This window comes from Anguilla anguilla, chromosome 6 (assembly GCF_013347855.1).
Source record: "Anguilla anguilla isolate fAngAng1 chromosome 6, fAngAng1.pri, whole genome shotgun sequence".
In the NCBI taxonomy this organism is placed as follows: Eukaryota; Metazoa; Chordata; class Actinopteri; order Anguilliformes; family Anguillidae; genus Anguilla; species Anguilla anguilla.
In genome coordinates this window covers 20,781,211-20,806,338 of record NC_049206.1, presented here as the reverse complement: position 1 = coordinate 20,806,338, position 25,128 = coordinate 20,781,211, and the positions used below count along the sequence as shown (strand labels likewise).

At 44.9% G+C, this 25,128-nt stretch overlaps 1 protein-coding gene across 10 annotated transcripts in view; it reads right to left on the bottom strand.

Moving 5' to 3' along the window:
- Window positions 1-25,128, bottom strand: part of LOC118229435 (TRAF2 and NCK-interacting protein kinase-like) — a 111,361-nt gene that overhangs the window by 35,788 nt on the left and 50,445 nt on the right. For all 10 annotated transcript variants that reach the window (XM_035421382.1, XM_035421383.1, XM_035421384.1 and 7 more), the window contains exons 5-13: window positions 20,226-20,336; window positions 19,352-19,442; window positions 17,304-17,434; window positions 13,980-14,034; window positions 8,843-8,921; window positions 8,244-8,419; window positions 7,360-7,426; window positions 6,681-6,879; window positions 629-745 (exon numbers count right to left, since the gene is read on the bottom strand). In XM_035421382.1, coding sequence (XP_035277273.1) covers window positions 629-745; window positions 6,681-6,879; window positions 7,360-7,426; window positions 8,244-8,419; window positions 8,843-8,921; window positions 13,980-14,034; window positions 17,304-17,434; window positions 19,352-19,442; window positions 20,226-20,336 — 1,026 coding nt within the window. The remainder of the gene's footprint in view (window positions 1-628; window positions 746-6,680; window positions 6,880-7,359; window positions 7,427-8,243; window positions 8,420-8,842; window positions 8,922-13,979; window positions 14,035-17,303; window positions 17,435-19,351; window positions 19,443-20,225; window positions 20,337-25,128) is intronic.

The following is a 25,128-nucleotide window of genomic DNA, read 5'->3' as shown; positions in this document are numbered from 1 at the left end:
CACACGTGTACGCTCATTTACATCCAAGAATCCACATGCACTGCTGACAATACTGACTGCCCCACTCCACTCTGTTTGTCTTCTTTCATTAATGAATTTGTGTATTATTATTTTGGCAACATTCAGTGTGAGGTCTCCCTCTTTTGCCATGGCTTACAAGCCGCCCAAGACAATGTCTGTATTAAGTGTGTGTATGAGAGACTATGTACGTATGTATGCATGTAACTATGTATCTACTGTATTTACGTGTCTGTGTTATGTGTGTATGAGAGACTATATGCATGTATATATGCATGTATGTACGTGTCTGTTATGTGTGTGTGTGTGTGTGTGAGAGAGACTGTATAAATGTGTATGTATGTGTCTGTGTTGTGTGTGTGTGTGTATCAGAGACTGTAGATGTGTGTATGTATGCGTTTGTGTTATGTGTGTGTCTGTGTTATGTGTGCATGTGTGAGAGACTGTAGATGTCTGTATGTATGCGTCTGTGTTATGTGTGTGTGTATGAGAGACTTTAGATGTGTGTATGTGTGTGTCTGTGTTTTGTGTGTGTGTGTATCAGAGACTGCAGTTGTGTGTATGTGTGTGTCTGTGTTTTGTGTGTATCAGAGACTGCAGTTGTGTGTACCTGCTCACGCTCTGCCTGTCTCCTCTCCTCCTCCCTCCTGAGCTGCTCCATCTCTTCATATCGCCGGCGCTGCTCCCGCTCCTGCTGCTTCCTCAGCTCGCGCTCCCGACGCTGTTGCTGTGGGAGAGGAGGAGGAGGAGGAGGAGGAGGGAGTCCGTTAATAAAAACATCCACACCCTCTGCATCTGCTGCACCACTCAGGAGAACTCCAGTGCAGATGTAACCAAGAGCTACAAAGTGGCCTGTCTGGGAAGGGACCAGCATGGTGGCATGTAGTTGTGTTCCCACAACAACACATGAAACACGCACCCGCATGTACGCTTGTACGCTTGCACGCACGCACGCACGCACGCACGCAAGCACGCACATACACACGCGTGCTCATGTGCCCACAAACGCACGTGCAGGCACACCTGCCCATTTCAGAGAGAGAAGAGAGAGGCTACGTGACCACTGGCCCAGCTGAGGTGATTGACAGGAAGGTCTCTCCAGCCAAATTTAACCAGGATTTTACAGCCAATAATATACAATAAAAACACAATAAATGTCATTCATAATTTAAATATGACACCTATACAAATGATGCGTCAGTGTTGTGATCAAAACAAATTTTGCCAGATTAAAAAAAACCTAGGAGCGATTTCGGTCTTAATTTACTCAAGCTGAGCAAGCTAGCTAGAGCATGACATCTCGTTTTGTACTTCTCACTCAAAATAACTGTTTTTTTTTTCACTTTTGCAATGCTACCAACGGCTGTGTGAGTATTACGATCAATAAACAACGCAAATGTCAGACACTGAAAGATGACCGGCTCAAAGAAGCAGGAGTAATTATTTTTTGTTGTGGTTCAAGTCTGGGACTCCCAGGCCCAGGGAATAGACTTCCGAGCAGGGAGGGCGCGATGGCAGGATGATGCGAGGAGGCTTGTGGGAGACGTGTGAAGGGCGGGCGTTTTCCTCCGCCCCCCCCGCGCTCCTGTGCTGAGCGGAATACCAATGGCGCCGGCGATCCAAAGGGCACGCGGCGCTTAAGGCGAAGGAGCCACGCCCAGTACCGAAGCCACGACCGACAGGCCGCAGCCGCTTTCGAGCGACCCAGAGAGATTTAAAAAGCGGAAGCTTTTTAAATGTCCTTAGATTCAGAGCCAGATTCAGTCAAACACACTTAGACAGTGTAAGGGCGTACGCAGCTCAGTCAAACCGGTCGTATGCTGTTTCATATGAAATAAGATTTTAAAAAATCCTCAAAGCTCTTTTAAAACAGTTAAAATCCAAGAAACAGGAAAAGGCACAGCCAGACGATTGTGGTGCCCAGACAGGAGGTAGGAGCTTTTTTTTCAAGAAGCAAGTGAGCTTATCCTTTGTAAAAATTCTTTGCCCATCTCCAACTTCACAGTTCTCAGTTTTTTATACAGTTAAGGAAATATAATCAAAGCAGTTTAAAAATAATTGAGTGAATCGAGGAATATCATCACACTTGATTCATGCAACATCTCATCAAAGATATAAAAAGCAACGAAATATGAGTCGTGTCCCAGTTTTTCTTTGAATATTTTGGACATTAGTAGATATTAAAATTGTTTTTATAGTAATGATGAGGATGGAAGCAAAAAAAGGTCATTCAAAATAAGTTCTTCATAGTGAAAGGTGCTGTTCACAGTAGAATTAAATATTCAAATGTTATTAGCGGACTACAGTATTCTATACAATAACTTGAATTAATATCAGGTATTAGGTGATATTCTGTGATAAATGATGATTAAGGAGTTCACCTTTTGTGCATACATATGGTACATGTATTGACGCATATGCCCGGTTAAAATGGTTAGCCACGCTGTGTCTACGTCTTGAACATTCACAACAGACCAGAAGTTCATCCTGACTTTCAGCATGAAATGGTGGGTTTTCCAAACATGGTCTGAGCAATAAATTACCACCAGGAGTGCCATTCAATGAAGAAATTAATTGGCACAAACCTCAAACTTCCTCAATACCATAAGCAAAGTAGACTTTGTTGAGATATGGTGCTCGAATAATCCAGAGGGTTTGACCGAACCGCTTATGTACCTATAAAGCCTTGACTGAAAAGACAAACTGTCAGAGCAAGGAAACAGATTTTCAGTGACATCATTCATCAGGGTCAGATAAGGCTTTTTGTTACAACCATGAAAAACCCCCAGCTCATGAACGACCCCCCCATCTCTCCAGGAAGACATGACAACAGTGGCGGGTGACTGTGGGCATAAACACGGCCATGCGCGGTGCCTTGAAACGAATCATCTGGAAACACCTGCAGGCAGCGGCCTGGATGCCTTGTCGGCTGGTGAAATCCAGTTGTTTTGTTCCCTTTGATCGTCGCTGGCAGGTCGTTCTGCTTTTTTTTGGCGGAGGTTTCCGGCTCTTTTGCATGGGTACAGCCGTCCCTTTCTGACTTCTTCCTCCTTCCTTTTGAAGGGCGTTTCTGCTGAGAACCCAGACTGGCCTCGCCGTTGTGTTCTTGGGTCTTGAACTCTGTGAACTTTTACACTGTACTTCAAGGAGACCGGCCAGTCAGTGAATTGAGGTTTTTCCTGTCTAAACCAGGCTGGGGCTGTGCATGGTTTCTTTGTGTGTATGCGTGTGCGTGTGCGCGTGTGCGTGCCCGCATATGGTTGTAAGGAGCTAGGATGCTTTGGCTGTCTACGGAAAATTAAATTGTTATGCTGAATCAACTGCACAATCTAATCAGACAAATTGTACAGTGGAATATGATTACATGTGTGTGTGTGATGATAATCATTTAAATCTGATTTCATATTTCCCTGTCCGTATTCCTTAGAAGTGGCTAATTGTCCTGGCTTTCTAACAGGTAAATGGACTGCATTTAGCAGGTAGCACTCAGCGGGCTCGATTCAATCAAATGTACTTAGACTGTTCAAAGGTATATGCAATTCAGTCAAACCCTCCGGATTAATCCAGTGTTTTATCTCCATAAATACTACTTGGCATGCCCAACTGAGAAACAGAGACCAGAAGGAAGATATCTGTGCCAACGATTTTAGTCTGAATGAAGTAACCTCTGCCAGCATGCATTATGCACAGTGCATCAGGAAGGAGCAGTAATGTGGCTAGCCATTTTAACCAGGCATCCGCTTTAGTGCATATAGCCTATGTACCATTTCTGCTAAAAAGCTGAACTCATAATTCAATATTGCGAATCATCATTCAACACATTAGAATACCGCCAAACACATTATTCATTAACAGCAAGGCACACTGTCACTAAATAACATTTGAATGGTTAATTCCTCAGTTAGATTTCAAAAAGCATTTACTCTAAATAACTCATAAGACTTACCAATGTTTGTTTTCCTTTGCTTTATTATTACATAAAATGATTTAATATATACCATATGCCAGAAGTATAAAAGATAAAACTGGGAAATGAACACCGTATTTCGTATCTTTAATACTTTTAGTCCTAAAATGTTATTCCTCTATTCAGCAAATTATTCAACTTCTGTCTTTAATTATATTTTATTAATTGCATTCCAATTCACATTTCCATGAATTTTCAGTCTTAAATGTTTGTTGGACTGAATATCAAACAACTAGATTCTAATTTGATTGAATCGCACGTGCCCTTAAACAGGCTAAGTGCATTTAATTGAATCTAGAGGAATAGGTTTCACACCATTGGTCTAAATCTGTCAAAACTGAATTGTGTGCAATACAAACAGGATATTAAATCTTGACCTGGTGATATTATTACACATATTCAGAGAACATGTCCTGTTGAGTAACTAAAAGTGCCCACAGTGAGCACTGTGAAATAACATCCCATCAACGTCTGGAGAATATTAGAACGTGCACTGTAACGCATGTAAGAAAACACCTAGAGAGATTTGCTGTTACAGTCATGTTCAGGATTTTCCCCATTTAAGCCTTTGGTTTATGGTGGAAAATTTGTGCTAATATTTAATAAAAAAATAAATAATGAAATGTCAACATAAATAATTAAATAAAAATGTGTGTCCACATTTAATTATGTACATGCTAATTTTATTTTTTATTTACATATTTAATGATGTAATTATTTTTTAAATAAATAGTGTTTATTATTTAGTTATTTCCACAGTTAATTATTTCAGGATTGTTGGCTAATGTGTGCACTAAAAAATAATTAAATCTGTCAATATCACCAATCAAAGCTGGTGGGCAGAAGGTAATATTGTATAGGCTGAATTTTATAGACCCACTCTTGAAAAAACCCCTTCAGCCTGAATCAGTCGATTACCGAGATTGAGAGCTGGTGATTAGAGACAAGCTCGATATTTATCCTTAGCTTGTTGCTTATGACTACCAAAGTAGTAACCTGCCCAAGTTGAATAACATAAATACATTTGAACGTAACATAAATTATTTAGGTACCTAGCAAGATTATAATGTCTGACATTTATCAATGCTACCTAACGTTGGTCAACCCATAGTCTACCACAGTCATAACGTAACGTTGGCAGGCTCGCTATCAACAGCTGCTCACATAATAGACTATTTTACTATGATGGTGTGATTAGTATTAATCATCTCATATATAAGAAAATAAACCACAACAGGCAGTCTTATTACTGGAAATTAATGTAAAGTATGACAAGGGTGGTGATTCTTGACCACCCCCAAACCACATTATTTTCCAGTAACAGAACAGACAGCCTGGAATGGTTTATTCCGCTTTTACAATGGTCACCAAAAATAATTATGTATTAGTTACTTTTATCTTTATTGATTTTTATTGACTTAATCAGCTGAAATTGAAATTTTCTTCCACGGCCCTTTGGACATATTTTTTTTACCATTGTCAAGCAAACCTCTAGTCGCAACGGTCCAAACAGAACTATCAACCACAGTTTTGCTTGACAACGGTAAAACCTCATCCAACTTGGCAAATGCCTTATTGTTAATATCGCAGTCCGGCTGGTGACTGTTGAAATTATTTCAATGTACTGCTTAACCTCGTAACTAAGTTGAGGTTTGTAGCATTAGCTTCTATAAAAAAATATCTCTCGCTATAAAGCAAGAAAATACACTAATCGCATCAACATCCATAGCTGGGTCAGTCGCAGACGATGCAATTCAAAATACACCGGCAAAAGCAGGCAGGACGAATCAACCAACCAATTGGATATTAGACTCTGCCCACCGGTTTTGATTGATGATGTTGACAGATTTAATTATTTCTCAGTCAATTATTTCACATAAGCCAACAATCCTGAAATAATTAAATGTGGAAATAATCAAATAATTAAATGTGGAAATAAATAATTTAAGGTAAAAACAAATTTAGCATTTAATAATGTATGTACTCATTTCACTTTTTATTTATTCATGTATCTATTTAATTAACTATTTGCTTATTTTGAAATTAATATTGACAAATTGTCCTCCGTATCTGTTTTCCCCCACTTGCCCAAAGGCAAAGGAATAATGTTTCACTTTGTGAAAAAAAGCTCAGTTTTATATGTAAAAGAATAGCATTTGTGACCACTGGCAACAATTCACTGAGAACGAATAAGCCAGGAGACTTTCAGCCTCCCCTTAAACAACACGATTATTATGGCTTTTTGTGCACCAGCCCCAGCTGCAATAGGTACAGACTAGTCTGTAATAATGGAAACTAAGCTCCCCTTTATAATTGTGAAAATATAAAAGACATTTGTTCCACAATAATAAAGCTGCTTTCTGGATGAATTTGGATGTAATCAAAATGGTTGCAAGATGGGGACGCCAAACTAAGCGGAGGGTTTCGATAAATGTGGTTTGTTTGTTTTATCCATAGTCTACAGCACAACCAGACACACACACACACACACACACACACACACACACACCCAAAGACACAGACCCAAACATATATTCATATACACAAGACACAAGCGTACACACACACACACACACACAAATATCCAGGCTTTTGTGAGTCTTATATTGTTCCAGAAACAGTCAGACCTTAAAGCAGAGATGCAGTGACCAGTACGCAACGCTCAGCAGCGGTGGGTTACTTCGCCCTGACTCACCTCCTCCAGTCTCCGCCTCTGCTCCTTCTGCTCCTCGATGCGCTTCTGCCTCTCGGCCAGTAGTTGGCGCTTGTGCTCCTCGTTCTGCTGCTGCTCCAGCTGCTGCCTACGCAGGGCCTCGGACCGCTCCTTATTGGCCAGCTGCAGGCGCAGGAAGTCCCGCCTCAGAGTGGACTCCCCAGGGATGTTGATCAGGGAGCTGAGGGAAGGCATGACAGGACGATGGGCGACCCCAGCGCGCTTTCTCAATTTTAAAATAACCTCAAAACCTCACCCTCATGTCCTTAATCTAAGGCCTGGATTCAAATGACGGACTGGCAGCAACACAATAAGGGAACAGAACATTTCTTCCAAATCAGGTGATCTGATGATGTCACACTATTAGTGACCAAATTGTTCTCTCAAATGTAATGGAGAAAACATTCAACAAATATGTACAAGAGTTGCCTGCAAAGCATAGTTAGGCAAAACTAGATTATCGAAAATGAAAGGGAGATCAAACTAATTGTAATCGGGTACATATAACTTTCTTGACGTGGCTTTTTTTGACCCCAGTGCCCCTTACAGTCATACTCATAGTGTTCTGCTATCCTGGACAGAGACGGAATTAAAACCCCAGGCTTTTTGCCTTTTACTCTTTGTGTAGGGTCCCTGGCATGCACTGGAGGTGGAACCGTACCTGGGCTCCCCCATATCGCCCCCGTCCTCCTCTTCCTCACTCCCACTGTACTCGTACTCAGTCTCATCTGCAACAGAGAAGGGACGCACCCTGTGAAACTGGGCTCAGGATGCTTCTGACCTTCACGGACCGCCACATCTGGTGTTCCTCAGAGGAAGAGCTTCATGTCAGTGCAAGAACACGCAGGCGACTCGGAAACATCAACAAATTAATCTACAAATACGAGGTCACTGAGGCAACTGTATTTTAAACTGTGTTACGCCGATTGTCTTTAGGGATGAAACGTGTCAGTGAGCCACATTAATCATTACTGGCCTTTTTGGCCGCGGGTATAGCCATTAATGATGCAGAGGGCTACAAAAGAGCAAAAAAAACACATCTGCTTCAATAAGCGCTTTATTGGAAGTTCGCCAACTGTCCATTATACTCAGAAAGTACACTAAAAATACAGAACCGTGTCGTTTTAAAGCTGCATTTATCTTGTCTTGATAAAAAACCACAGAACAGCCTGTCAGTACCGGTTAAACTGAACATGGAGACTAACTGCAGTGCAGCTACTGAGCTAAGTGAAAGGCTTCTGGGGAGTGTGAAAGTTTTGGCACAACACTTGACAGGGTGTATTTACTTCTTGCTGATATTTACAATTTCTAGCCTGTTTCTTGTTGGTAAAGACCAGCCTTGGACTTTCAACTGTGTGAAATACCTCCCTATCCTCAGGTCTTGGCATGGTGCAAATGGTCTCAAAGCTGTGTGATACACTCACCCTTCTCCCCCCCTTCTTCTTGGAATGATCCAGGTGGGCTCAATGCCATGGGAAACACTAACCCTTCCCACCTTCCTCTTGGTATGATCCAAGCAGTCTCAAAGCTGCGTGAAACACTCACCCTTCTCCCCCCTCCTCTTCTTAGTGCGGTCGATGTGGTCCTTGAGCTGGATGCGGACCTGCCTCTCGTTGGTCTGCTCCCAGATGAAAGGGTGCTTAATGAGTTGCTCGGTGCTGGGCCGCTGCCCGTGGTTCTTCACCAGGCAGCTGTCGATGAAGGACTGGAACTTCTTGGACCTGTCAGGTGTAGGATGCAATGTAGCCCGGAACTCAGACACACTGAAAACACACCGGCTCTCACTCTCACCATCTCCCTCTCTCTCTTTCTCACTCGCTCTCTCTCTCCCTTTCCAAAGCAACAGAAAAGATTCAAGCAAATGTGTTTTTTTCTTTTTCTTTTTTTTTTTACACGTAAATGCCCTTCTATAATAACACAACAAATCACAGGATTATTATTATCATTCACAAGACACTCTGCAATCTGTCTGGTAGGTCTGACAGCCAAATTCTCTGGAACCAATTTAAAAGAAGTGTTTCACAGTGATATCAATCACAGCTTGCTGAAGATACCAAGCCACCGAGCCACCAGCCATGACGACATCTGTAAGAGAAATCCGGCACATCTATAAGAGACGGTCAGTAGGTCAGTAGTGGGCTCACCATTTCTTGGACTTGAGTCTGGGCGCTGGATTTCGGGGGATCAGAAACAGGGCCCTCATTGGGTGCATGTCACAGAGGGCTAAAGGGAAGAGGGGAGACACACTTGGTCTAAAACTTTCCCAGGAGATTAGAGCCAGCTGTCCAGGTCAGGTTTTTTGAAAAAAGGAAACAATATCTGTGAATCCTGAGGAAATAAATATGCTTGGAACCCCAGAAGGATGTTTTTAATGACGTGCCAACTGGAGAAACAGCAGCAGTGGTTCGATACCCTCGAAGTCCAACTTTCAGAGTAGGATACCACACCTCCCTCCATTAGTGTTTTTTGTAGCAGACAGCTATTTCACATCTTTTCTTTTTTTTTTTTTTTACAGTTGGGACACTAAGGTAAAATAACACAGGCAATAAGGGTGAAGTACATGATTATGCATTCACACAATGTTTATTTTGTTTGTGACCACAAATATTTTCTCTCAGTATGCAAATCCAAATCAATCCATTTATACAACTATGAAATAAACGTACTTTAAAAACAGGGCGTGGGAGTGGACGGCGGCAGTTGAGGGAGACCAGCTACGATTAACGGGTGAATTCCAAAGCTGTTAATCTGTATAGAGACCGCCATTCCTCGCTATTGTCTGGGCTCTAATGGGATTCTATTCGCCATTTAAATGGTTGAAATCAAAGTGTACTAGTGAGAGAACTTCTGGACTCAACAATACAGGGTTCAGAATTTTCTAAGCGCTGTTACGCATCTTGCTTAGTCTAACATTACTGTGCATTACATTACAGGCATTTAGCAGACGCTCTTATTCAGAGTGACTTACACAACCTTTTTTTTTACATTGCATCCATTTATACAGCTGGATATATACTGAAACAATGCAGGTCAAATACCTCGCTCAAGGGTAAAACAGCAGAGTCTTACCCTGGAATCGAGCCTTTCGGTTGCAAGCTCAGCTCCTTACCCACTATGCTATGCTATCGCCCCAACATCTTGCATGTGATTTATAGAACATCTGTGCTGACACAGGGGCTGGAAACTCTATGTCTCATTCCTGCGGTGGAGGTAGCTGTGGCTCGATGGCAGGTGACACGACTCTTGTCGCCTTCAGAATTTATTACTTTGTTCTGTGACTCCTGTACAGGCTCAACACCGAGACCAAATTGCAGCACAAAGTATTATTTGGGGCCCGCTATCATAAACAGCAGGCCTGATCACAATTGATGCTGCATTATGGGATTTGTTTCCCGCGGGCTGGGTTTCTACAGAAACACTGCATCACAGCAGCGGGACGCACCTGACTCTCCACAGAAAGCTACTGAAAAAGCAACACCTCGCCCCCGTGCGCCATTGGCTCCCTTTAGCACGAAAGGAAGCAAGTCGGACGTGTTCTGCGCCCGCGCTTCCTGCTGAGCGGCTCTCTCCACGCGCTCTCTGGCGGTTCCGGGGAAAAGCTGCGGTTGTGCTCCACGCCGTTGGGCCCCCACATTTCATGAGAGCTCACGAGTGTATGTTCCAAGCCAGCCAGCCGGCTGTCAAACACGTCAGTGCACCTGGAAGGCGGCCAGGCCTGGAGGGAAGGGTGCCTGGCCCCCGAGGGCAGGCAGGTTCCACAGAAATGGCCGAGGGAGGGGGCCGGGGTGGGGATGGGGGGGGGGGGGCGGGGACGTCTGTCAGTTTTGATGCATTTATTTACTTTATCAGCGGTGTTGATTTGGAGATTAATTTGGATGGAGAAACGAGCACGGAAAGCAATTTAAAAATCAACGAACCCAGGTGACGCCCCAGCTCTGACATATGCACACACACACACACCCCAACACACACAGAGCCAACACAGACATGCATGGTGAAGGGGTACCGAAACAGCCACGTTTCACATCAATATACAAAATCCAGTCAGAGAGGAAAAACCTAAATACATCCACCCAGATACTCAAAAGAAGGACAAAAAAAGGTGCAAAGCAGCCAGGACAGTGATCAAAAAGAATTTCTTTACCCAGACAATGTCTCCAAAGGATAAGACTAACTGAGTAAAACTGGAGTGTGTAGATATATGAGTAGCTGTATAAAACTTAATTTCATGGAACAGGGACAAATAATCCAGACTGACATTTTGTCTTCAGAGTCTAAACATTGTCTTATACCAACACCCCAAACCCGCTTTCACTACTGTGGCCTTTGTGTAAACTACAATAGTTTAGACTACATGCTGAAGTGTCAATGAGGTCTTGTGCACGTTGGACAGACAAACAAAGCCTTAACGTTATGCATTACAGAACACAAGATTTCCTTCTGTAATAATAAAGTGTAATATGCCATTTCGTGGCCAATTCAGTTCTGCCTCTACCTTTACATTTTGGAGCACTGAGAAGGGCACACAAACACAAACACACACACACACACAAACATGCGCATACACAAGCACACACACACACACACACAGCACAAACTCTGTCTATTAAGCTGTCTATTAATCTCTTGCAGCCTGTTGAACCATTATATAACTGTAACTGAAAGTCAGACGTACTCTAGTATGAACATAAATTCAGTTACACAACAACTTCATGAAAAACCTGTTGCACCAACTTCTTGAGCTTTTTGAAAGATTGGAAACTCCATGCAGGACCCTAAGAATATAATTCAGTGCGGTATACGTCAGCAGCGTATTGATATTAACATGCACTCACATAAACTTTAATATTACCCAAGATAAGAACAGAAAATAATAATAATAATAATAATAATAAATTGATTTTATATAGCGCTTTTCATGAACGCAAAGACGACTACAATAAGTGGTACATAACAGAGGTTATAATACAAATTACTTTATTTCATACTACGTCAATGGTTGGAGAGCAGTACAAATCAAAGAAACAAAACCACTGTTAAGGAAGTCAAAAATACACTACATTTCCAAAAGTATGTGGACACCTGAACATCACACCTGTATGTACTTGTTGAACATTGCAAAACCATGGGCATTAATATGGAGTTGGACCTCGTCCTTTGCTGCTGTAACAGCCTCCACTCTTCTGGGAAGGGATTCACTTCCATTCAGCGACGAGAGAATTAGTGAGTTTTAAAGGTGTTTGATGGGGTAGAGGTGCTCTGTGCAGGCCAGTCAAGTTCTTCCCACCAAACTCAGCAAACCATTTATTTATGGAACTTGCTTTGTGCATGGGGGCATTACCATGCTGAAACAGGACTTCCCCATACTGTTACCAAATTGGCAAATTTGGAAGCGAATGGTAAATGGTAACTGCATTTATATAGCGCTTTTATCCAAAGCGCTTTAAAATTGATGCCTCTCGTTCACCAGAGAAGTTAGGGGTTAGGTGTCTTGCTCAGGGACACTTCGACACGCCCAGGGCGGGGATCGAACCGGCAACCCTCCAACTGCCAGACAACCGCTCTTACCTCCTGAGCTATGTCGCCAATCTAGAATGTCATTGTATGCTGTAGCATTAAGATTTCCCTTCACTAGAACTAAGGGCCCAAGCCCAAACCATGAAGAAACTGCCCCAGACCATTATCTATTACCCATTATGGGTGTGTCCTCTACCAAAAGTTACAGTTGGCATTATTTGGGCCAGTACAGTTGGTACTATGCATTCCGCCAAACCCAGAGTTGTGCATCATACTGCCAGATACTGAAGCGTGATTCATCACTCCAGAGAACGTGTTCCACTGCCCCAGAGTCCAAAGGCGGTGTGCTTTACACCACTACAGCCGACACTTGGCATCAGGGGTGTAGGAGTGAGTTTGACATTGGAGGGACATATTTGCTCCCAGCCCCTACCCCTGCCCACCACCACAATAAATATTATAGTCAGTGGAAAAGTTCATTGGTTCCACCAGAGCCAGCTATGGGTATTAAAGATGTAGACACATGCTGGTCTCATCCATTCTCACCTGCAAGAGCTGGCTTTGTTGTTTGTTTATTGTTCTGTATGTATGTGAGATATCTCCTAGTTAGGGTTATGGTTAACAAGCTAACAGTAGACACCCTCAAGAATGACCCTCACCTCTCCTTCACCTCTCTATCCATCTATTCAAACCCTCTGACATCAGAAATGATCAATTCTATCAAAACATATTTATTTACATATCTGAGAAGTATGACATAGAGAAAGACAAAAAGATAAGATAAGTCTTCAAGTGTCAAACAGTTATTTGAACAATGCAAGCGATGTGTCTGAACAAATCATTTGCGAACAGTAAAGCCAGTTCTGAACGAGAATCACAACACTTCATTTGCCCATATGGGGGTTCCTATGTCCTTTGGGGAAGTGAGAATTACTGAATCGAGTGAACAAACTGAAAGGCGAGTTATTTTCACCGAACAAACCGTGCGCAAAACAGTCAGGAAAAGAAACAAAGTTCCCATCACTACTGCAAACTTCCTCGCGAAATCTTGAGGTGCACGATTTGAATGGGGTGATTTTTAAAGACTGATACTGTACCATTCAATTATCCGATCGCAACGTACAGAGCCTACTTTTTTTCTTCTTTTAAACAAGCACCATTGCCCTGAATATCACGCGGCAATGTTTTGGTTTGGAATTATTTATGGTCGACTTAGTTAATATGTAGCCTAAGTATCCACATGGAACTGAACAAAGACACAGCTTTAGTTAAAAATCAACTAGTTACAATGTAACATGTAGTGTTGACTTTAAATTGTGATCAACCTTCAGTTATACAGGTGCAATATGATGCTGGCCTTTTTCCTCTGTACAGCAGAGTGGCATAGCCACTGGACAGGTGCTCATTTTCAGAACACACACTGCCCTGTGCCACCAGACCATGCGGCGCAAATGGCCACAGCTGTCATTCATGCTGGAGCAGCCAGCCTGCAATGGCTGCCATGACAACAGCTGCTTTCATCTCCCCTTCAGGCTGTAACCCACTGGGAACAGGTGTCTAATTTGGGGTCACCCACAAACACACTTACAGACAGACACAGACAGAGACGGTCAAACCGACAGACAGACAGTCAGACACACACACACACACATATGCTCTCTCTCTCTCTCATCTCAGTTTCGGACATCTTAAAACCACCAGGGACTGTTCTCTGAAAAGTTACCCATAGTTTACATCAGTGTAGACTAGAACATTGCTACTCACGTGGAGCTCCTTCTGCCATTTCGATGGCTGTGATTCCTAAGGACCACAGATCGCTCTGAAACAGAAGACAGAGAGGGAGAAAGAAGACAGAGGGTCAGGACTCATTCAGCTAGCACAGTAAAGTGGCTTTGCGCACGCACACACACACACACGCACACACGCACACACACACACACACACACACACACCAAAGGCCAACACAATGAAGTCCGTAAGCCAGCACAATGAAGTCGGTCTAACACAGGGCAGTGTCTTCATTCAAGCCAGGCTTTGAGGATTCACGCGGAGCGTTTCACATCTCCTCAGAGCGCCAGATCGTCCCTTAACACCCGCGCGGTCCCGTAATAAAAGCTCGGACCTGCGGCGGCCTCGTTAAAAGCCGCGCAGACACAGGGCAGGCCCGCGCCGGGGCCGGCTCCAATTACTTGGCACACTGACGGAGGGCTGAACGCCGCCATCTTGCTAATTTGATTCTCGGGAGATCTGAGCCAGCTGCCCCGAAGTGCCCTTTGTGAGAAAGAGACAATCACTCAGACTGCTTCGGTTCAATCTCTGCCGGGCGTCCAGGAGCCTGTTCATTTGCGCTGCACACCCAACGCCCTGCTACGCAGTGCCCCTGCATGCTAAAATATTCTGTTAGCACACCAAAGCATGGCTCTCTTTCCCCCCTCTGTGACACTCCCCCCGTGGGATGAGAAAGTTAATCTGACTCAGACGTGATAAGAATTGACCTGGTAACGATGGCATGAGCCAATGGAGAGCCAGGCCTCGCAGACTGTCTCAGGAGTAACGTGCGAGTGACCTGGGGGTGACCTTTGAGCGATGACACGGGTGCGTCAGCGTTCCTCTCAGTGTTCCTCTCAATGCCAGCTACCCCACGCCACTAATCCCCTGGTCTAGACAAAGACACTAGTGCTTTGTCCCCACTCTGTTCCAACAGGTCCATTAAGCACGAATCTAGCGCTGCGCCATCAATCTTTGCCCCACCTCCTGTCCCACACTATGAGCTCTGAGGCTATTCCACTGAATAAGACTCTATCCGTGCCAAACTCCTCCCACTGATCAGTACACTCATGTGAAAATGTGGTTTTCAGAAATGCGCTGCAGAGAGTCCACTGTAAAACACTGTAAATGCAACGGCCGGGCTTCCACAATGACTGTTAGGAAACCAGAGCAAAAACTGTCAATATATGCGATCTTCACGTGTGATGAACAGAATCAAGCACACATTTCCTAATGTTCACTACAAGCTATTCATGAAAAAGGCCAAAAAAGAAACCAGAACATGAAACTGAACAAGCGTCAGCCAATCACAGAGCAAATCCGGTCATTGGTTATTCGACGCACAGCACGTTACAGCAGATGAAATAATTGTGATGGAACTCAGGAGCTGGCTGACATTCCGCAAAGGTCGGCCGTTAGCTTGGGCTGCGACGGCCGCGCGGTCGACGCCCTCTCGTTTCAGAGTTATTGGTTTTTGCATTACCTCGTCGTAAAGTGCGGCTAATGAGGTTACAGCCCTGATTCGACATTCCGAGGTTCAGATTCTCCTGGTAGGGTACGGCGAACGTAAAAAGCTGGTACGACTGGCAAAACAGGAATGGGGAAGCGACCTAAATGACCACGCCTTTGGCAGGCCAAAGCCTTTCAGGGAGGGCCGTCGCTCAAATGGGCCCGAGATGAAACGTGAAAACAGAAATGAAGTTTTTTTACTTTAATCACAGTTTATTGTTTAACCAGATCTCCTGAATAAAATACTGGCTGATGGGAAATTCATAGCATGTGAACGGGGGTGAGCGCCTCAATAATTTTGCCTTATCACATTAAAATGAACAGTTGCCTCCGCCCTCTTTGTCAACATCCCTATATACTTATTAAATGAAACCAGAAGAGACAGTTGGAGGGAAATGAACAGAAAGCCGTGAGTTCGGCGTGACAATAACAGCTTTCACCATTAAAAATGTAGTTGTGGGATCTGGCTCTAGACTGTGGGGGGTATTAATATTTAAAGAGCTGGGAAGGGATTGGGGCCTATTTCAGCATGGTGGGTGGAGGGGGTTGCGTGAGTAAGGTACAGTGGTGTTGAGTGTGAGTAGTGGGGTGGCTGGGGCGGGGGTGGAACTGCTACTCATGTTTGCGTGTCAAACATCCTAGAAGAGGGCGTTAGAGAAAATGATACGCAGATTTCACATGTGATTTATCAAGTGCGCCCTTTCTTAGCCAACATCCTAACGCCCTTGCAGTTAGCTGGGAGACCAAATGAGTATGTTTAAAGTCAATAACATTAAATGGGACATAAGAAGTCCTCGTTACTAGACCTCACATGGCAGCCAATACAGGAAGTGATATCACACCAAACCAATTAATAGCATGTGTCCTTATCCAGGGAGATCTGTACGTTAGACATCATCCATTTAAAAATCATTCATCTTGCTAAGCGGTACAACAGTGGTACCCTATCGCCACTTATCTGATCGCTATTCTACTGTCCACTTTACTGACATGGGCCTCAGTGCTGGTTTACAAATAGAATGCCCATATATGGATATGTCCTTGGCCGCATTCACCTCGCTAACGCTACCCAAGCACTCCTGATATTGACACCACTCTCCCCTACCTCCTCTTGGTACAGTCCACATCTTTAAGCTGTGCGACACGCTCCCACTTATTACTATTAGTACTACACGATCGCGTTGAGTAGCAGTCGCACCCAGGTCTTTGCACTTCACGCTTTCCCTGGGGGACGCTGGTTAGCGGTGAAGGGCCGCTCGGTGAGAGGTGTGCACGGACGCCGCTTCGCGACGGCGGCCTCGGACAGCCCCTCTCCAGAGCACAAGGGCTCTTCTATCAGGGAGCCACTCGAAAAGCGGAGGCATCCGGTCATCGAGAGACAATCGTGCGGTTACGATGAGGAGGGGGGAGGGGCGGGGTGGAGGGGTTCGTGAAAGTCACAGGCAGAGGAAAGTGTATCGCACAAGAGGCGGCACTTACGCAAAGTGCTTGGAGAGAGAAAGGCACACTGTATCGTCATGCTGGAAGCGGTAGTATTTCAAGCCCAAAATCTCTACCTGCAAAGACCGCAATCAAATTTCAAAGTGGGGTTTCTGCCAGGCGAGGGGTTTCAGGGGCCGTTAATTGCGCTAATTTCGGGAGCTCTGGACTCTCCATTTTTGGGAGAGGCCGCGTTCATCTGAGCGAGCGGCCAGACTGCAGGGCCGAGGACTGCGGTGCGGTGCTAGGGCCCGGCTCGCTCAGGCCTGTATTTCAGTGACCTCCAAACGGAGACGCGATCGCAAAGAGGCGCCGGTCCGAGCGGACGTTCACCTTGAAGTCGTACGTGGCGTCCGGGTTCTCGTCGCAGGCGATGACTTCGGGCGCCATCCAGTACGGCGTGCCGATGAACGTGTTCCTGCGGCCGACGGTCCGGTCCAGCTGGGCGCTCACCCCGAAATCCACTGCAGACCGAAAACGCACACGCAGATTAGCAGGACACTTATTTACTCATTCTGCAACAGCTGGATGATTCATGTAAGCAGCGATGAGGACGGAAGTTATTATTTAAGCATTCAAGTAGGCCGCCTCAAGTTGTTTTTTTTGTTTTTTTTTTTTACCATGAAGATTACCATAGCAACAACAAAAAAGTAAAGAAAACCAGCAATTAGTTCACACGTTCACATTCAGCGAGGGACTAGCAGGCTGTTGAACAATTAACAGCTCAAACCTGCTGTATTGAACGCTTGCACCAGCTCTAGAAAGTGTGGCTAATGACGACTGTGTACTCGGAGAATAGCGCGTTCACCCTTTATACAATACATCTGTGGCTTTCACACGCAGACACATAACTTAACAAAGCAATATGTACTTTTCCCCCAAAGATATGAAAGGAAAAATAGTTTAAAATGAGCATCAAAATAAAGCTAGACCCTGGGCCAACCGGGAATTATTTTATTCTTCAGTTAACACGCTAATCCCAGTAAAAAAATAAAGGTCTCTTTTCCAAGGGGAACACTAGAATTCACCACAAATACAAAGACCAACACTGGCCCGCAAAGCAATAAATAGTATCAAATGAATTTCAGTCTGTTGTTTTTTTTTTTTGTGTATAAAACCTAAAGCCAAAGTATTCACCAGAGATATCATCAATAATCACGCTTCTAAAATCTGTCAGAGGCTGAACCTCGAACAACGCTACAGCGATGGCTTCATTCCGCTTTGTGCGTCTTTAGCGAGCGTCCAAAGAACGGCGCACAATGCAGCCGCCTGTTATTTTAAGCGAGGCCTCTCCTCGTAAACTGGTGCAGGAGCAACGAGCCACGGCCTCCCCAGCGTCCTCATAAAGGAAAAATCTCAGACCCTGCCGTCTCCTAGAAATTGACAATTGTTTGGTGGAAAAGAGCGAGTTTCAGCAAAAACAGCCCCCCCCACCCCACCCCACCATCACATGAAAGCAGTTAAAACCAGCAAAAGATAAGTACTGCAGCAAGTGAAGACTTCAATCTCTTCTGTTCAGTGCCACCTATCAATATTAGTCGATATCAGCCACATTCCTGGAACAATACCAGGATTTATTAGATGAATCTTTTACCTTGACCATAACAGACACTAATTAAAAAAAGGAAAGAGGACTCTCTCTCTCTTTCCTTGCCCCTCAAAGGTGATTTATCTGCTGAGTAATGAAAGGAAAACTAACTAAATAACTGCATAAGCAGTAAAATAACAGCCGTAAAATCTACAGCAGAAGAAAATCACCTGATAATTCTGAGGAAGCTGTTTTATAACAGAATGGAGTTGCAAGGGTTAGGCCTGCGGGTTTTCCAGGGGGAAATTTAGCTATTCTCCGCAGGTGTCCTGTGGTACTGTAGGTTTTTATTATTTTTTTAATCTGTGCCTTTTTATCTAGATGCTTTCATTTCTTTTGAGGGGATAGTATGAGATTGCGGGTTCATCTGTAACTGCTAAAGATAACCAGCTGCAGTATATCAAGCCGTGATGAGTGGCTTATAATCATATTCTCACCATCACGTATAGCAGTGATTATGAATGCTGTGCATCTCATTATCTAAAATCGTAACTGTGCAAAATACTTATGACCATTATAAAGCACTATGGCCCTTGTCACAAAATAATTGCAAAGACCATATTGAAAGCACTACACTACTTGACCTTATAAGTAATTAAATTAACACCTGAAAGCATCATGAGTGTTTGTAAAGGTCATCATAGGTGATTATATTAAGAAATATGATTATACTGAATTAAAATATATTTATAAATATGTTCATAATGCATTATGGAAACTGGCTTTAGAAAAAACGTTAGCAGAAAGCCTGTCCCCTTTTTCTTGCTGGGCCACCTGTCCCAGAAGGCCTCACCTAATTTGACTTCTGCATTTTCTGTGAGCAGGACATTCTGGCCCTTGATGTCTCGGTGGATAACTTTGTGGTGGTGGAGGTGCGTCAGACCCTGCAGGGGAGGACAATTTCAGAATGAGGACAGAGTCTCTAAGGGTACACAGACAGAGTCCATAGAGAGGAGACAGAGTGAGTGAGTCAGTAAGGGGACACAGAGTGAATTAGTAATGGGACACAGAGTGACTTGGTAAGGGGACACGGAGAGAGTCAGTTAGAGGACGCAGAGAGACGAATACAGTCAGTAACGGGACAGGGAGAGAGTGAGTGAGTCAGTAAGAGGACACAGAGAGAAGAAAACAGTCAGTGAGGGGACACAGAGAGAAGAATACAGTCAGTGAGGGGACACAGAGAGAAGAAAACAGTCAGTGAGGGGACACAGAGAGAAGAATACAGTCAGTGAGGGGACACAGAGAGAAGAACACAGTCAGTGAGGGGACACAGAGAGAAGAATACAGTCAGTGAGGGGACACAGAGAGAAGAACACAGTCAGTAACAGGACACAGAGAGAAGAATACACTCAGTAAGGGGACAGAGAAAGAGAGCAATACAGTCAGTAAGGGGACACAGAGAGGAGGATACTGCAGTAATGGGACAGAGAGAGAGAGAGAGAGAGAGCGAGACAGAGTGTGTGTGTAAGGGGACAGAGAAAGAGGGCAATACAGTCAGTAAGGGGACACAGAGAGGAGGACACTGCAGTAATGGGACAGAGAGAGAGAGAGAGAGAGAGAGACAGAGTGTGTGTGTAAGGGGACAGAGAAAGAGGGCAATACAGTCAGTAAGGGGACACAGAGAGGAGGACACTGCAGTAAGTACAGGCCTGCAGGGTCAGACCCACCTTGAGTATCTCCCGGCAGATGTAGGCTGTCCACTCCTCCTTCAGCGAGTTCCCCTTGGTGTTCTTGATCAGATCTGTCACAGAGCCAGCGCCACAGAATTCCATCACCAGCTGTGCGGGGAGGGGAGGGAGAGCATCAGTCTAAATCCCTATATGTGTGTGTGTGTGTGCGCGCGCGCAAGAGAGAGGCGTGAGATACAACACACTGACAAAGACTCAGTGGTGTGTCCAGGTAAAGCATCAGTCCATTATTTAGTGAATGACATGCCCAACAGGCACGTACACCAGGACAGCACAAAGAACACAAATAACAAAAATATGGATTTGGGATTGCAGCCGGCTGTTGGGAGGCTTAGTGTAGCTCAAACCTGTGGCTAATACTCATCTGAGCTTCTTTTTTAAAAGGCAGTCATAAAGACAGTGTCAATGGCTGTCTTTGCTTGGGCTGCTTCTCCAATAAATGATCGGTATCCTACAGTTTCTCCTACACTTGTAGTTTAATATGTCTACGCATCATTTAAAGTTACCTGAAAACAAAATCAATGGAGTGTATAGGAATGAACCTGGGGAAAGTTTTTATTTGGACATGGAAACCAAAGCTGATTCCCAGAAGCTGTGCTCGTCCAGCCAAACACTTTCCGTCGGTTCCTCCATCTTCACTTAGAACCACCCTGGGTTCTCCATAAGGCAAAAGAAGCCTGCTTTACATATCATTCATAATCAGGACACACAAAAAGCTCCACAGTACCTCAAACCGACCTCACAAAGTGTCCCCACAAAACCGCCTCTCCTTCATTCACTTTCATTTTCACAGAAAAGTAAAAATCAGAAGGTCAGGAGAGTACTCAGAAATGTGCTCTGCAGAAATTGTGTCAGAGAGTGAAAAAAGCGGTCAAGAATGAATTCCAAAAAAACCTGTGAAAATGGACAACATCCGAACAGCGAAATCCAACAGAAGACATCCTCTCTCATGGCCAAGAGCACCTGAGAAATGGATTGTTTTGAACAATGCCAGACAGTTTAAAAGCAAGGACCTTTTACAACCAATTTAAAGTTGCGGCGTACAGTCTAGTTTCCCAGAAAGATAAAAGAAGTAAGAAATATCTCCACCTTCGACAGCCTCCCGGTACTGTATGTGGAATATCTACAGAGAAAAACACACCTCGGCCCTGAGTATTATTCATTATTATGGAACAGATCCTGGAGTTGTTAAAAGATGAAAACAATTGTAGTGTTTCACACTGTCCCCAGCACAATGGGGGGGGGACTGGGGAGAAGAGAGTAGATAAATCTACAGGGAAAAATAAATCTCTTTTCCAAACAGTGCTCATCACAGATGCGCATCACAGTTCTTCGCATTTGCATATACTCCAGGATGTATGGATGAATTTCCTCGATACATAAAAACATGAGATATGATTTTTTTTTTATCAGTCGGATCCCGGAGCGGAGCGCGATTCGTGCGGCGGGCAGAATTTCAAGGGGAAAAGTCTGGAAGCTACCGGCGCGTCTCCCCGGCGACGGCCTTCCGGCAAATGGGAGTCACCTGCGATGTCGCGTAATTGAATAAGCATGACGGACGAGGCCCCGTCCCCTCGAACAATCGCGGGGGGAAAAAAATGAATCCACTTACCCTTTCACGTAAAGGTCGGCCATGTCATAAACGGCGTCCGTCTGACGGGGGGGCGGGAAATGACTGAAAGGCCAAAATCTTATTGCCCCAGACCACCTTGCGTCGCGCGGTAAATGAAATGTAAATGAAAGAAACCCAAAAATATTGTGACAGCCACGTCCGCCTGAAGGCTATCAAAATGAATGAAAGAACGTAAGAGGCATTACAGGATTTAATTTTCCGTATAAATATGCCTTTTCTCATCGATATAATCACTTGTGCATATTAAAACGGTAATCACGTTATTTTGCTAAAAGCATATTACGGTTTAGTATGGCCATGTAATAGCAGAAGAGTTATTCACCTGTCAACACTTTGCGTGGGAATATTTCACAAGTCCAATAGTACGACAATAAAAAAATAAATAAAACTAGGCTGCAATATAAACAGACATTGTGCGCTTGCCTGTGGCAATTCATTTTTAGAATTTGTTTTGTTTTGGCAGCATTGAACCATGACTGGATTTGGTAATATAACCTTCTGCAAGACCTTTTGCGAACGTCTCCTGCTTCAGAGGAAATTCTTCCACCTCTTCCTTAGATTGACTGGTAGAGCTGCAGATTGCTGACTCCAATCCCAAGCCCCCTCCCCCCAAGAAAAAAGACCTATAACTCCGTCTTGCTTTATGGATGAATTCCTGAGCCATCACAAAGCCCGTTTTGTGATGGCCCCATCCCACCACCCCCCACCCCTGCAGCCTGCATACGTCGGTCTGTCTGTCTGTCTGTCTGTCATTATGGCAGTGGCATACTGCCAGCTGCACTAACGGAAAGTGGTCTCCGATAACGTTTTGGCGATTCATGCTACTCCCGCCGGCGCTGCCGTGAATGTTTCCACTGTGCCACAGACGCCGCCCGCCTTTGCACTTTTTCACCAATCCGCCTTCAACCGAGCCGCTTCCTGCTCTTTCAAGATAAGACTCTTGGTATTACTAAGAATATAAAAAAAGAAGTGGGCAAAGAGTGGGTGATGGAGGAATTTTCCTGGTTAATATGTAATTGAGCAATTTTGTCACCCCCCCCCCCCCCCTCCCCTTTTCCCCTTTACAGCCAGGGAGCCTTTTGGTGAAAAATGGCCTTTGATAAATAACTCAGGAATGCTCCATTATTAAAATCCATTTTCCTCGCTGTCGCTGGACGCACTTAAAGCAGGAAAGTGCCACAGAAAATGTGTAATTGGGGGCGCGGGCAGACGGATCTTTTGGCACGTAATGAAAATAAATTAGGAGAAAGAAAGCCATTTCGGAGCGGCGCGGAGAATCCGGGGAGGCATTGAAACGTGCGCTAACGTGATTCAGTACCGCGCCCCGGCCCCGTGAAACAGCCCAAGACAGGCCAGGGAGAAGGCCGTGCGCACGCAAGGAACATTACGAACGCGAACCGCCATAAATAAACCAGTGCTTTGACCGTCTAGCACGTTTCTTTTATCCGTGTATGCATTACCACGCAGACTTGGGAATGTAATCGAATAGGCCCTGGCCCCCGCCTCACTGTACAATACCGCAGCGCGCCGCTGTATAATAGCACCATTAGCTCTTTGTATGAGTACTGCGCCAGGGTCAGCCGCTCTCTCTTTAGCGGGGCACAGTAAAGCCAGTATTCGCTTTTCACTGACCACAGCAGGAACCTCAAGGCCGCCGGGATGCCGAAGACCAATCAGAGGCGATCTCTTCCCGTTGTGTGTCAGAGTCGGCTCAGAAAGGCAAAGAAGACTGAAGTCTGAAGAAGGGCCTCCTTTTACCCCTCTGTGTTTTTAATGGGGATGGAGAGTTCTGTGATGCACAGCTTTTTAATTAGCATATGAATGAGCCTGTACCAATGACCCTAACAGCACTGTGCTGCCGCTCTTGGTATCCAGCTTTGTAGTTCCTGTGCGCCGCAATCGAACTGGATTTTTGTCTGTAAAATGGGCTGAGGAGACAGCAGAAGGGGAGGGTGTGAGGAAAGCATATTACATCTAAATCTTTCTTATTTCCAAGTTGAACTATGCGGTTGTTCCCTGCACTTGGACCGGTACTTCTCTCTAGGGTTCTCGTCATACTTGTTCCTGGTTATGGTTATGGTTATACACTTTGTCGTACGTTGCTCTGGATGAGAGCGTCTGCCAAATGCCTGTAATGTCACGTCTTATTCTGTTGTGTATTCACTGCAAAAGGCGTGGCTGAGAATTTAACCCCCCCCCCCCGGCAAGTTCGGCTGCCCAGACTGGTGTAACCCGCGGTGCCACTGGAAGGGCGACGGCACCTGCGCCTTACTCACTACGCCACCTACTCCTCTACCCGCTGGAGGAATTGTGGGATATGCCAGGGCAGTCCACTGCATGTCCTTTCTGTCCTATTGTTATTCTCATTCGAGGGGCTAATCTTGGAAAGTGACTCATTTTCTTAGAGGGGCCCTGCTGTACGGGGGGGTGACCTGCAGACAGAGGAATGGTGCCAAAGTCCCATGATGCACTTCAGCACATCTCGTGGAACAGGACCGCTGAGGCACAGAGCAGCCAGCGTCAGGGAAAGGAGGTTTGAGAGAGTGTGTGTGTCTGTGTGTTTTTTTGTGTGTGTGTGTGTGTGTGTGTGTGTGTGTGTGTATCCGTGCGCATTTGTGCGCTGTCAGCTCTCTGTGGCAGTTACAGTTATCATTGCTTTATTATTAATCTAAGCAGATGCCCTTTCCCTGGGTGGCTTACAGTAAGCAGTATAATTTACATGTTGTATAATACCCCTTTATATGACCACATTAGAGGGGCCAAAATAGGCAATTAAATCTGCTGCCTTCTGATTACTGTTGCAGATCCTTTATCACCACTCACACCAGCACCATGGAGGGAAGAGTGGGAATTCACAAATTAAACAGCACGCAGACACGCACACATGCACATACACACATATACACGCACACACACGCGCGTACACACACATATGCGTATACACACGCACACAGGCACGCACAAACACACACACACACACACACACACACACACGCACACGCAGACACGCACACATGCACATACACACATATACACGCACACACACGCGCGTACACACACATATGCGTATACACACGCACACAGGCACGCACAAACACACACACACACACACACACAGGCACGCACAACACACACACACACACATATGCGTATACACACACACACACAGGCACGCACACACACACACACACACACGCGCGCACATACAGTGCTGAGTGCACAGCCTCAGCAGGAGGCTGATTGGAGGGT